General features: G+C 50.3%; 2 protein-coding genes across 7 annotated transcripts in view; one reads left to right on the top strand and one right to left on the bottom strand.

Annotated features, from left to right (window-relative positions):
* NDEL1 (nudE neurodevelopment protein 1 like 1) overlaps positions 1-9,118 on the top strand; it is a 32,762-nt gene extending 23,644 nt beyond the window's left edge. For 4 of the 6 annotated variants that reach the window (XM_026075684.1, XM_026075686.1, XM_026075685.1 and 1 more), the window contains exon 10: positions 7,565-7,635. Coding sequence is in view for 1 of the 6 variants with exons in the window: in XM_026075682.1 (XP_025931467.1) it covers positions 7,565-7,652 (88 nt within the window). In the remaining 5 variants the exon portion in view is untranslated. Of the gene's footprint in view, positions 1-7,564 lie in introns of all 6 variants that reach the window. The other 2 variants (XM_026075682.1, XM_026075683.1) reach the window with 2 other exon arrangements.
* An 83-nt stretch (positions 9,119-9,201) lies between these two features.
* MYH10 (myosin heavy chain 10) overlaps positions 9,202-14,116 on the bottom strand; it is a 105,771-nt gene continuing 100,856 nt past the window's right edge. The window contains exons 39-40 of the mRNA XM_026075687.1: positions 13,631-13,803; positions 9,202-12,727 (exon numbers count right to left, since the gene is read on the bottom strand). Coding sequence (XP_025931472.1) covers positions 12,583-12,727; positions 13,631-13,803 — 318 coding nt within the window. The 3' untranslated portion in view covers positions 9,202-12,582. The remainder of the gene's footprint in view (positions 12,728-13,630; positions 13,804-14,116) is intronic.

Below are 14,116 nucleotides of genomic sequence, written 5' to 3'. Positions count from 1 at the left end.
AGACTTGTTACTTTACAAGCATGACGTTTTTGTCCGGATGCCAGGGCCTATCAGAACAGCACCTGAGGATGTTCTGAGATAGGTGCTCATTTCTTGCTGTTGTAGCTATTCTTAAGTGGTTATTACCTTTGATCCAGCTGGGGAACAAAATGGCTCTGACCTTGATGGGCTCTGCAGAGGCCTGGTGCCTGAAGAGCTGGGCTGAGACTGTATGTGAACCGAGATCTGGCATTTGTTCCCTGGGGCATTAACTCCTTTTTTTTTAACTTCTCCCCTGCTCCCCCTCCTGCTTTCTTGAATGTCAAAGTCATTGCTGTAGTTAACATTTACTCTTAGGTTATTTTTTTTGAATTTGTTTGGCTGTGTTCCAAAACATAAACTAGAGTTTAAATGTGAGAAGCGCCTCTGCTTGCTTGCTTCAGGCAGTCCTGTGAAACATGTAGGTGCATACGCATGGTGGATACTGTTGTCCACAGCCTTGATAGTAATATATCAGACTGTAAAATCAGGGTGTTCTTGACATTCTCTAGTTCACTTTAAGAAAATAAAATAAAAATAAAAAAGCCTCACTGGAAAAGAGGGGACCCTGCTTCACTGTGGGTATCTCAGGTTCAGGTGAGTAATTCCATGGCCTGCAATGGGCTTTGCAAAAACCCTGGGCTTTTATTCGGGTCATGCAGTCTTAGCAGTGAAGTGTGGTGGGAGAGTTGGTTGTCRCTGAAGTAGGACCCTTAGCCTGCCTGGGCAGAGCAGAGTTTCAGCGTGCAGAGGTCTAAGGGGAAAGGACTGGTGAGACTTAACACCTTTACTTTTCCCTCTCTCTTGCGTACAGCCTTGCGCCCAAGAATGTCTTTACTGTGTACATAAACTGTTCCAATTTTTCTCCACTAGGCGTGAAAAGGTCGTATTTCCCACCTTGGTCATGGGTAAATGAATTCATTTGCAATGATAAGCTGCATGCGTTTTAACTCTGGTGCTTGGAGGTGCGGACTTGGTGGTTATGCTAACTGCATGAGGGAGTTCTCTTAGCGTTACGGACTAATAGGCAATGATCAAAGCCCGAGGCTACAACCTCTCTCTTCCTCCTTATTTTAGATCAACTTCTCTGGTCTTGTGACCAGTTGCAACCATAAGACTGAGTGCTGCTTGCTTTCTTGATCTAATACTACTGCAAATAGATTCATTTCTGACCGAATCAGCRCAGCAGTGATGCCGTATGAAGTACTGCTGCAGTTAATTTAATTGTAAAAGCTAGTTTGCCTTTCAGTGGTGTTTTGCCTTCAGTGGTCTTAAGTGCTTTGTTCCATATTGGCTCACTGGTGCCCTGTAGCCGTGGTTCTGACTGATGGGGAAGCAAACAAGGGCACAGGCGTAAAATGAGTCGACTGAGGTTATAAGCAGGGGGAAAGGATAGGCTAGTCCGAAGCGTGTAGCAGTGTTTCTGCTCGGCGTTGCAGTCCCTGCTTGGCGCAGCTGCGCCAGCTGGAAGGACCTGGTGGAAACAGTTGTGCCAGCAAAGCTGCTCAGGTAGCAGGACAGCCCCCTCCACGGGAAGGGGAGTCCTACCACGCACAGGCTCAGTGCAGGCAAAGCCTGTAATACCTAAGGGCTGGGTTCATCTCACTTAGCTGCCTCTTGAGGGAACGTAGAGGGCTCCCGTAATGTCGAAAGGTGCAGTTCCCTACCAGCTTAAAACTGACCCATGCCTGAACTGCCACAGCCTCATCTCTGTCCCCTTCCTCACGTCTTTAGGCTGGGCATTCCTGTACCTCCTTGTGCTGTTACTGCTGCTTGGGAGACTAAGTGGCCTGTTTTAAGGCTCTGATCTGCCTGAAGACTCACTCTTCCTCTTGTTTTCTTGCTGAGCTAGTGTCCRTGTATGCTTTGACCACGTCCATTTAGTCCTTAGACTGGCTTGTCCAGCTACAGAAAGGACCTTCTGCTGAGGTTTTGCTCGATATTTAGAATTCAGGAAGCCTCAGAGTTAAGGTGTGAAATACAGAATGCTGCTCGAAATACAGATTAATGAATGAAAATATATCTTGAACAGGCCACAGGACTCAARTTTGATCCGATGAAGTTTGCAGAGAACTGGTAAAATACAAATGGGTCAGAGAGAGCGGTTAGAAGTGGGCATAAAATGCAAAGCCCGTAGGAATGGGCAGTAAGAAATGTCCATCGGAAACCTCTGCAGGGGACATTTCCAGCAGGGACTGATGACTTTAGCTCAGTTAGAGGCACCAGAAAGAGTCTGTTTTCTCAGGAAGCCCTGAGCAAGGGCACAGCATGGGGCCCCTGTGGAGCACGTCAGGTTGGGTCTGACTGATCGGGGGAAAGAGCTAAAAGCAGGAAGCAAATGACCTTGCTTGGATTAATCCTTGAGGGCAGATCTCCAGGCTTCAGGCAACGTCCGCCCTCTGTGAGCAGTGGCCCCTTGTGTGCGCCAGACCTGCGCAGAGCAGTTAAAGGCTGGAGAGATGCGCGTGCTCATCGCAGCCCCGTCTAGAGAGCGGGCGCACTGCTGCTCCCGGGGCGCAGTAGGAAAGTTTGGCTTTAGAGACCAAACATGTGGTCTGTCTTCGCAGGGGGCAGGCAGGAAGAATCCAGCATCCTTTATTTTTAAAATTGCTCTGCTTAATCTGTTATTTTTATTTTCCCTTAATTTTTAACTGAAATAATGCTAACTTTTTTTTGGTGCATTTTCATGTTAACAGCACAATCCCGTGGCTGGATAAGATCTCAATGAGCTCAGCCAAAATTTCAGCTTTCAGCGCTACCCCCCCCCCCCCATTTCTTGCTACTATTTGAAACCTTTTTCTGTGCCCCACTTACTGAAGTGGCTTTCTGCAAATCAAAGCAGCAGCTTTATCTTTATTTCTGTGCTGAGGGCAAGTTTGGGCAGGTAGGGTGCTGTGAGCAACACAGGTAACCGATTCTGGGAACTAATCCTGGGAAAAGCTACCACAGTGAGCACTCTGTGCTSTCTTGACACTGGTTTTTAAATAGCGAATGATGGGGAAACCTCAGAAGTCTTCTGAATGGGACTTGTCTTTTCTGTGTTGAGCAGAAAGCCTGGTTGGTTGTGGGTCCCTTGGGCATCTCAGTGCTGCGAGCACTCCCCATCTCGCACAGTGTTGGTGCCTCTTCACAATGAAGACATCGACCATGTGTGTCGCTTCTCCTGGTTGTTTTGCTGGTGAATCAGTGTTATATTTGTTAACCAACTCTTCCTAAACAGTTTTTCTTTAAAGATATGTCTGTGCCTGGGTTCCTCCAGAGCAATCRGTGGACTCGGCCTGTCGTTCAGGTTTGCAGACTGAGACCAGGCACAAAGAACATCAAAGGGCAAAGTAACAGACTCCCTGGCTCCACGTGTAGGTGAAGAGCACACAAGGGCCGTTGCAGAGATATCCGTAAATACACTTAACGGTCTGCGTGGGCTCAGCATTTGCGCCATGCCTCCAGGGACGCCGTGGCCAGCGCGCAGGCAAGCCTGGAGTCGGGCTGCTGCTGCGCTGCTGGAGGCGATCTGTCGGCGCGATGCTTGCCTGAGGCCCGGGAAGGCTGTGTGCGAAGGCAGGTATGTTCCTGCTCCTCACCGCACGTACAGCCTGAGGCGCCTGGAGAGATTTGGACAGGGCTGGGGCAGAGATGTGCTGCCCCTTCCCTAGGGAAGCTGGCGAGGGGGAGATGCAGTGTCGTTCCTGGCTTTACAGCATTCGTCCCCTTGATACCGCTGACTCCGAGATGGGGCTTGTTCTCCCTGCTTGTCTCTGGCCTTGTTGTTCACGTTGGATTATTTGTGACGCTGGTGATGTAGGCTGAGCCCTGTCACGTCAGCGTGTCACTGGTGTGGAGTGCCTGACCGTTTCATGGCTTCTGGCCTTGCTCGTGCACCTCCGGGAGATTGAAAAGATCACCCGAGACTCAAGCACCCGAGCTGCTAAATGCAGCTCGGAGTAAGAGCTAAGGAGTGTTGGATTTGCTCCACTTTCTTTAGAGGCGGAAACTGCCAGCAGAGACAGGTTCATTTGTGAGGGTGGTGATGGCTGCAGAGATGAATTCTGCCTGTAGTAGGCGCTTGGGTGCTAGAAACCCCGTTCAGGAGCGATGGGTGCCCCAGAAGTAGCAATGTTGGAGCAGTTTGTGCTGCTTGAGTCGGGCCGTTCCTTCCCCTGCCTGTCTGCAGAGTGTGGGGGAGCCGCAGCTACTCCCTCGTGGTCATGGGAGCGCGGAGCGACTCCGGGGCACCCTCGCACAGCGAGGGAGGTGATCCCTGCCACTGAGTCCTCCCGGTTCTTCGGCTGCAGGTTGCTGTAATCAGTAGGGTGACCTGGCTGGCAAACGCGCTTCACCAAAATCACAGCTCAGGGATGGCGCGTCCACGAGAAGAGGCTGCTGCTGACTTCTTCCCAGTTCTGCTGCGAGACCTGGACCAAGGCGAGAGGAAGGGGTCCGCTAGCCCGCGTGCTTTGGATGAAAGCTGCTCCTGGTGCACTGCCACGTGCTAACGCCGCACAGTGCAGTTTAATTTAAATCAGTCATGGCAGAAAGGCAGAAATGCTGCAGTGTTGAAATGTCTGGTGGCAGGGAACGCAGGTGGCTTTGTGCGAAGGGGAATCATGTGCCACGCTGCACTGGGCGCCTTGGGGACACAGTCCCTTCTGCGTGTGCCTGCCCTGCCTGGCTTCGTGTAAAGCTGCTGTTGGTCGTTGGGTTGCGAAGGCTCATTTGTCGTTTCAATCCRTGCGCAAGCCGTGGCCGCGTGTGGAGTAACGGCACTCGCTCTGGATTTGAAGGGAGTCGGTTAATCTCCCCAGCCTGCAGTTCCCGTGCTGATCTTGGCTCTGGCTGAGGGCATCCCAGTTCCTGGGAAGCAGCAAAGCCAGGAGATCCTCAGCTGGAGGTGGTGTTAGTTCAGCTGTACTCAGGAGCAGCAAATCCGGCAGGCTCGTTGAGAGCCCCGGGGTTGTGCAGGCAGAGCCTGGGCGCCATCCAACGGTGACAGTGGCTGTAAGCCACGAAGAGTTGCTCTTCATTTGGAGCACCTTTAGGCATGGCTCTGCTGCCRTGCTACTCGTCAAACACGAGTGGGGCATCTCTCCAGGACTTGCAGTCTGCTAATGTTGAACATCAATTTTCTGGCTCTTTTAACAGACAGCACGCTACCACATTTTAATCCTGTTTTGGTCTTTTTTTTTTTTGCTGTCGTACTTGGCAGAGTCGCTTTCTAGCTGATAACCAGTCTGCAGAGTTGTGTCACGATCAGGTTGGCTTCATGCCCCTGCAAATTAGAACAGTGAAGTACATCTTCCCCTAAGCTGCTCCTCAAATCGCTTTTAGTTTCCTGCAGCCCTGAAAGTACGCGCATTTTTAAATATGTCAAAGTAACATGTAAATGTGAAATGAAAAGCTTTAAGGGGAGGAGATGGAAAAGGTGGGTTCTGGTTGCTCTAACTGTGGTCCTGGGATGTGCAGCAGGCTGCGCTAATACGGAAGCGTGGATGTTTAAACAGCAAGACGGGGAAAGAAAACAGCGTGCCTCCGCAAGACAGGGAGCCGGGTGTTACCATGGGAATTTGTCCTTGCTAGCGAGTGTTCGTGTTACAGCTCTCATCTGCTCTTCTGGAASGTTTTTGTCATGGCCCAGCGTGACAGCAGCGTTGTTCTGGGATTTGCTGGCAGGGTTGATACTTAACTGACCCAGCAGGTGTAGGGTCACCGCTGCACAAGCAGCGAACATGAGATGAGCGTGAGCTGTGCTCCATGCAAAAGGCCGTGCAGAAACCAGTTGATCTCAGTCCTGGGGATGCTGCCGTGAGCCTGGGTGCTGAGCGCGTGTGAGCTCCTGCAGTGACAGCAGCAGTGGGTCATGCTTCTCCAGACTCTTCACTCAGGTACAGCCTGAGCAGCCAACTCCCTGGTTGGCAGTTTTTGGCTGCTTCTTGATTTGTAAACGCTTCCAATTTCTGCTAGAAGTGCCAGAGCCATCCAGACTTCACTGTCCATTGCTTTTCCTTGTCAGCTCTCGCTGAGGGCTGGAGACCACAGGCCACTGATCTAAGCAGCAAAGACAGCCTCTTAAAAAGCTTCCCTTTCCTGAAGGTAGTTCTGCCGAGAGGTGTGAACGGCATCCCCTGGGATGTTGGTGGTTTGGAGAAAGCTGATGAAGTGTTGCAGAGGTACTTCTTGTGACTATTTGCACAGCGAGACGGGGGACCTGTCCTGCCTTGCAGGGATGTGTGGGTTGTTTTTTTGTTGTTTTTTCCTCCCACATGCCTTCAGTAGTATAAACGTGTTAACATTGGCAAGGTGCTAGTTCTGTGGCAAGAGTTGGGATGGACATGTCCTGTTACATGGAAATACTTGCCTTTTGTTGCCAGGGCTGTGGTGGTGATCACCACCAGACGGTGAGCCTAGACAGAAGCTGTACACTGAGCCTGATGGCAGGAGATCCGGCAAAGCCATAACAAAGCAGAGACTGAAAAGCTGTCAGACCCATGTACTCATCCAACCCGCTAGGAAGCCAGATTCTCCATGCCACCACCTTCAACAACAGCTTTGGGAAGGGCAGTAGCCTAGAAACTGATGGTTCTTGGTCGTGTGAAGTTTGGGGGGTTTGAAGATTAGCTGGGAAGCGCGTATGGCGAGACCCGGAAGGACCGGGAGCCCTCACTGCACCCCAGCAGTGTGTAGAGTAGCATGGAGGCAAAACCCGCTGTGCTTTATTTAACACGTGCCTGCCTGCTCTAGCAGACCCCATTCGCCATTGCATAGTGCACTGTAGCGCGCTGTGTGTGTGTGTGTGTGTGTGCATGTGTGTACATAGTCCCATCCCCTTTACTGGGAGAAATCTGAGTAGAGCCACATGTGAACAGTCCAGGAGACCCTGGTAGAGTTGTCGCCCAGCTCTGCGTGACTGGGCCCTGCAGCTCCGTGCTGACCGCCCAGCCCTCGGGGGCTGCACGTAGGTCACGCAGATGTGTGGAAACAGCCACTTTATGGCAAACTGTCAGCTTTTAAGGAGGAAGGGGAGCTAAATGTGGGGGCAGAGCCCGCGGGGCTGCTGTGTCTGGCGTCTTCAGCTGCACAGACCTGATTGCATAGCCCCCGAGCTCAGAGCATGCACGAGAGCCCCTGGACCTCCTTGGCTGGGCACCTTGGCCAGCAAGTGCCCGCCTTGGCAAAGCTTCAGGCATTCAGCCATAGGGGCGTGTGTCTGTGTCCGTCCGTCCCTGGCTGTCAATGAATGTTGGTTCTTGCAGCTGGAGGTGGGCAGCCCCGTCTTACCTGAGCCCTGTTCCAGCACACGCTGAGCAGCTGCTGTGTCGTCAGGTCTCCTCTGACCCTGCTGAACTGCACAGCGGTGTGCGACTCCCACATGCATCCAAGGCTTGCTGCCCTTAAGCCCAGCCTGGGGATAGATGCTGTTAGGATGTCTGAAAAGGGAGGAGATGTGCTCTGTCTTCCAGCTCCTGGTGGTGGGGAGAGATGAGCAATAGCAGCAGCAGCTCTCTCCTGGGGCTGCTCAGCACGTACTGACTTGTCTCTTGTTCCTTCTCAGGGCAGTAAACGGCTTTGATCAAGGTCCCCCTGGACTGGGATCCTCCAGACCATCGTCAGCACCTGGCATGCTCCCCCTGAGCGTATGAGCCACGGGGAGGTTGTGTTCRGACTTGCATATGCTTTTCCCAAACCACCAAGAGAAGAAGTGCTTCTGATTCCACCCTGTTCCTGCCCCAGCCGGAACACAACCCGTGCCGTGGCGCACAGCAGTCCCCTGGCCGGCCACTGCTCGAGGAGGCCCTGCGCCCACAGCCCTTCATGCCATGTTAATACAACTTATTTTCTCCTATTGCTGTAGCGGATGTTCTCTGCCTTGGCCACACGCTGTGTGTTGCACGAGGTGAGACATGTAGTGCTCTGTTTCACAGGATGCAGGAGTCTTGCTAGCCAAAACTTGGTCAGGCAGTCCTCGACCCATCACTTTATCTCTTCTAATGTAGGTTTAGCATGATACAAATGTTGGCCAGCTCCTCTAAAACAAAGCCTTCCCCCTCTCCCTGCCTACCTGCTCCAGCATCCTGGCACTTAAGATGTGCAGCTGCTGCCTGCGCAGTAAAGCTCAAACTTCTTGAAATCGGTGCTTGGTAAGGCTTTGAGATGAGTTTGTTTAGACATTTGCACCTGGGAATGAGGTCTAGGTACATGACTGAGTTACTGCAGCTTGATAAATTACTGCCTGGCAGGTGAGCAGCTGTTGCTGATGGCACGTGTGTCCCCAGGCACTGCAGCCCGCTGCGAGGGGCTGATCTGCCTCTTGCCTTGGCCGGAGCGTGTCAGACCTGCTCCTGCCGCCCCATGTCAGCTGGCAGAGGGGACCGTGCACATCGGTGCTGGGCGCTTCTGGGGCCAGTGACGAGCAGGGGCCCGGTGGCTACTGCCAGCACAGCCAGGGGAGTGGAGAGAGCCAGATGCTGGTTGGCAGCACATTGTAGTTGATGATCATGTGCTCAGCAGATGCGAGTTGCAACATAAAAATGCCTTAGCTTAAACTAACAGCGGTGAGATTTGCTAAAGCATTTTCCCTGTGGCTGGGGCAGCCTGGCTGTGCATGCTAAGACAGCAGCTGCTGGGCAGTAATGGATTTAGCAGCTGTAGCGAGCTCATGTCTGCCATGTGTCTGTACCATACCTTTCCCTGCCCAAATCTAACCTGCCTTTTTATCAGTAAAACTTTCATACATCTCCAAAGCAGAGACTTTGAGAGCTTTAGAAAGTCGCAAATCCAATTGGCTACACTGCCAGTGAAATACCCCCCTCCCAGAACCGTTTAAGCGTCCAAACCATGTTCAGATCTATGTAATATATGACTGGATTTTATAGTGTCACCTATGGGCTTCTGTGACAATTTTGGGCGACTGTGTACCTTGTGGGTCTTTCAAGCAACGTATTTGTGCGATTTCGCTGTCAAAGTCGGTGGATTTTAAAATGAACCAGCAAACCCAGCTGTGGTTTGGTCTGTGGGTTTAAAAAAATCTTCCTTCCCAATCTGTTCAGTCACATTCATTTGGCTCTGCAGCAATGTAATGGGGGGGGGGGGGGAAAAAAACTTCCCCCAGCAGAGGGGGGGGGGGGGGGGGGGGAATAAAACTTGCCCCAGCAGAAGGGAGGTGGGGAGAGTCACCACTTACCATTAGGGTTTTGTATGTTCCTCTTTTCCTGTGCATCCTTTGCTGCATTTGACTGTTTACATTTGTTTTATTGTACATAGGTTTGTAAACATAATATCTTTGCCTAAGATCTTTGTACATAACTTGGGCTTTGTAGTTTATTTATTCAAAATCTATATGGCATGTTTCAATAGGACAGTGTACCATACCACCGTGGTGACACAAATCATGTGGTTTAAAAATCCAAGAGAGTAATCTTCCAAAAATAAAGTTCTTTTAATGTGGAATTGTGGATTTTGCAGAAGAGGTGCTAGCGGCTGTGTTCTGTCACGTAGCTTTTCCTGCCAGCCCCAGCAAGTTGGTGGCTGGGTTGGCCCTGGGGAAAGGGCACCTGAGGAAGCGGCTGCTGCTCCTTTCTTTGGAGCAGTCCTAGTTCCCCATGGCTCTGGAACGACCCTGCCTGTGAACACCTTCCCTGTGTTTTAGCCTTTGTGGCTCATGGTGTGGGACCCTGGCTGTGGGGCTGAGTCCTGGGGTTTGTGACTGATTTGGCAAAGCACAGGAAAACGTCTGGGGTGTTCTGCCATCTGAGAGGAGCTTCCTCTGCAGAACACCAGAGTTGCTCAGAGGCCCCCAAGATTGCTTGGAGTTGCACATTTGCCTCTGTGTTGGACCCCCTTTCCCTCCCTCACCGTCACCCTCTAGGGCCCCCACCTCACTCACAGGATCAGGTACAGGATCACAAGGATGACAGGTTCGCAGCCACTAGGCAGCACTGCCCCGGCACAGCCTGCACCACTGCTGGCTCGCAGGGGGACCTGCAGATGGAGGGGTCTGACCCTTCTGGGCTTGTGCCAGAGGCTCCTTTCCCGAGAGCAGGGGAGACATGAGCCCTGTGCTGCACCCAGCTCCCACAGCCACCCATCACTGCTGCAGCAGAGTCCTGCCACCGAGCAGGCTGGTCTGGGTGCTCAGAACAAATGTCACAGAGGGCCACCACACAGGGCCCCCCTGGGAACAAGTTACCCCAGAGGAGAGCTCAGGGCTTGAGCTCTCATCTCAGCTAATGCTGCCAGCAAGGAATGAGGGGTGCTGGGGCTCCCTCTGCACCCCATTTACTCATCCACAGAGCAACTGACCCTGCACAGCTGACCCTAGGACTCATCCTGGCTGTTGTCCAAACCAGGCACAAGCAGCAGGATTACCATCTCCCTCCCTGCTTGTACCAAGCCCCAGGTCCCACCTATCCCCTGGAAGGGGTCATGCACTCCACCTGGGGCCAGCTCCATCTTGTGGGGCAACAGTACCTACCTCCAGCCTTCGGGGAAGGGCAGGTTGCAGCAGTGCTGGCTGCAAAGGGGCTCTGGTGCCTGCACTAGACTTCCCAGGAGCTTCAAAGGAGCCTCTGACTTTACCTGATGCTATGAGTAACCAGAGCTGTAGCTCTATCCGTTCACCTCTATCAGTTGTGAAGCATCTATTCCCAGTATTCTACTCAAAAACAAACAAAAAAAGACAACAGCTTGTTAAAGGCAGAAATGGAGGCCAAATAAGGSAGCTGTACATGCACAGCAGTACAGAATACCAGCATTTGGTTTCAGAGCTCCCTTCAACAGCAAGGTGGAGGTGGAGCATGAAGTTTGGCAAAGGCTTAGCACCATGACCAGGCCACTTATACTGTATGTAGGTCAAAACAAAAGCAAAAAAAAACCCAACCAACCAAAAAAAACAACCAAAAACAGTAAGAAGGGAAAAGGCAGCTTCCAGTCATACTCTTGTTTATTAAGTTCTATGCCAGCCTCAGGAGATAGCTCTTCCTGTAAGTAAACAGAGCAGGCGGCCACATCTATAATGAATAAATTTATTGTCTTACAAAAATCATTGTCTAGAAATATGGGTATACAAGAAAACAAGATATTTGCAGTCAGATGCCTGGTGGTCAACAGCCAGTTTGATTAAAAATATCCAAACACACACAACATAACCTTTGCGACAGATGTTAAAGCTTTTAACCAAAAAAGGAAATCCATGTTTCTGAGCATGTGGCAGAGGAAGTTTCCTAGTTAACACTGATTCATTGTCACTAATATCAATAATACCACTTGGACTAGAGAGGTACATGATATGAAGCACAGTCAAAATTAATACATTAAATCATTGTTATATAGGCAAATTATATATGTAACATTGTCTTAGTACTGTAGTGTCTAAGGCACTTTCTGTAATGTCAGTTTTTCAGCTATTTAAACAAAAAGAATGCTAACTACTTGCTGTAATACTGTTCAAAATAAAAAAACAAAACAATAAAAACAAAACAAAACAAAAAAAGGATTCACATCCACTGGCATGTTAACTCGTAGGCAGGCAACATCCATCTCTGAACCCCTGTAAACCACACAGACTCCAAACAAGCCACACACACTGTACAGTACAGAGGGCCCTGCTGCGCTCGGCTCGCTGCTGGCCAGTGGACCAGCTCTGTTAGCAACACTAGGCTGGCTAAGGTATCACGTAAGCCTTGCGCCACGGTGCAGCTACTTGGCTCCACGTCCTGAAGACTACTCAGCCATAAATTAATAAATTAATTTTGCCTGTGTTGTATGTTTATTTTCCACTGGTGTTCACATTATACTAGCCTTAATATATATACACAGATCTGTTGGGCGTGGTAATAAGCAGGTCTCTACAAATGCAGAAGTACTGTACAGATCAAGAACGGTGATGCTATTTCAGTTCGCCTGTACTGCATGAACACTAACAGATGAAGCAGGTGCTGAGAACACTTCAAAATGATATTGCAGGTTGAAAATGGACACTACTCATTCATCCCTACATTTTCTTCCCAACACTTCCCAAGGCCTTTTCACAGTTCACTTGCTGATTGTGTGCTGATCACAACAATTAGGAGAAAAGAAAGATACAGGTGCAGTTTGGTCTTCAGTGATCCAATAGACTCAATACAGCCCAGGGCCGTCTGAGCACAGAAGAAATGGAAGGATGTTGTCTGTACAACAAAGCATGCATAATCATGACAACRGGTCTGTCCCAACCACCTACCCTCTGGGAATGAAGTTTCTGTATCGATAAAAAAAAGTTTTATCCTTCACATGATGCTTTATAAAATGGCTTTACAATGAGTGTCTGGAAAATAGATGCACTGAACAGAGACGATCCCATTTTGTTTACTATATATTAAAAAAAGCAGTTGTACCTATATCTGAAGCAGGGTACAGTATGTTGAGGCTGGAGAGCCTTAAGACATAGTTGACCTATGATAAGTAACCTTGTAGCATGCCAACTTTTCATAAGGCAGATTTAGGCCACAAGGCAGTTTGGTGGTCAGGTAAGTCCTCCTTGTTCTGCCGACTATTGTGTAAAAGGTCTCTGCATGCAAATGGTGCAATGGGGCTCTACTCTGCAGGGGCTGGCTGCGCTTCGTTCACATCGCTGCCTTTGCTCTCCGCGTCATCGTCGGAGAGCTCTAGGGAGGCCCCTTCGATATGCAGCTGGCGTCTCCCAGATCGACTCGAAGAGAAGGTGATGGGCCCCCCCCTCCTGCAAACAACAAGCAGACAGCAATTGCTGAAGTGTTTTTATCTCGCTCACAACGTGAATCACAGTGCTAGCGGTTGCCCCTGGGAAAAAAAGCTTCCTACTGAAGAGCAAGGGGAATTCAGCAGCTCAGCTCCAGGCCATCCACAGCGCAAATTTCACCATCTCTTTTGAGACCATCTCTTAACAACCAAGGGGTCATGCTGTGCCCAAACATGTTCCAGCACTCTGGTATTTTTGCTGAATTCATACCATCACTTTAAGTTTGGGAAGTCTCAGGTAACTCAAAATATTACCTGTTTATGAGCACCAAGCACAGCCCAAATACTTAAGAGTGGTTCTCTGAAAGATGCTGACTGCTCATTTGTGAAGTGGTGCTGCACCCTCCTGCCATTCCTACAAGTCAGTCAGCTCAGCTGCTCTCTGCCCCTCAGGATGGTTTGTTCTGTACCAGCCTCACTTCCTTCGACTCCTCTCTGTACTTGATACAAATCTTGATCTCCGAAAGAGCTGCTCTCAAGAAGTTGCTGACACACGCTTCCACCAGGGTGGACTATGAAAAAAGGGATTAATACTCGCCACTGAAAAAAGCAAGACTGAGCTGCTGTCTCCTCTGTGCCATCTTTACCTATGATTGGCTTGGATGATCAACCTCAGGGAACCTGCGAGTTTAGGTTCCAGGAGTTGTCAGGAATTTCCTTGTGGTCTGGCAGCTTGCTTATCATCATTGGGCTGATTCAACAGTTCTCAGCAGACTTCAGCTTGACCCACCCCCTAACATTAGGGGCTCTGCTTCTGCAGTCCCACAGCCAGATGCTTCCCCAGGTTGCTAGCATTATGAAGACAGTCTACAAAAACACAAGGGCCTAGATAAAACCCTATCTGACTTCTGCTGGTCCCTCTTACCTTAGCCTGTTTTTCAGCGTGCTGACCTCCCGGCTCAGGCCCTCGTTGGCCTCTGTGGCATCATCCAGCTCACGCTGAAGTTTACGTCGGGAAGCATTTGCACGTGTCGCTTCCTCTTCAGCCTCCTCCAGTTGGCGTTTGAGCTGCTTCATTCTGGCGTTTGCTTTTTCCATCTAGAAGACAAAGCCAGACTGTCAGGATCAAACTCAGCAGCTGCAACCCCATGGTTTGGGAGGTGAGAGAGGTTAGCTAACACCCTGCCCTCCCCGACCATCCCTACCAGAGATGAAGGGTTAGCGTACAAGCAGACAACAGTTGTGTGTAGAAATTGCCTGTCCAGACTCAATGGCTCCACCAAAAGTGAAGTTCCTCATGAGCTACTTGTGGATCAGAGCATTTAAGGGGTTACGTTAGAGAGGCACATGATACACAAAGCCTCATTGAAGCACTGTTTGTTCTGAAAGACCACTTATCTTACCTGATTAA

The sequence above is a fragment of the Apteryx rowi genome, unplaced genomic scaffold (assembly GCF_003343035.1).
Source record: "Apteryx rowi isolate R43461 unplaced genomic scaffold, aptRow1 scaffold_41, whole genome shotgun sequence".
NCBI lineage: Eukaryota > Metazoa > Chordata > Aves > Apterygiformes > Apterygidae > Apteryx > Apteryx rowi.
Note: the sequence above shows the minus strand (reverse complement) of the source record. Positions and strands in the feature narration are given on the sequence as shown.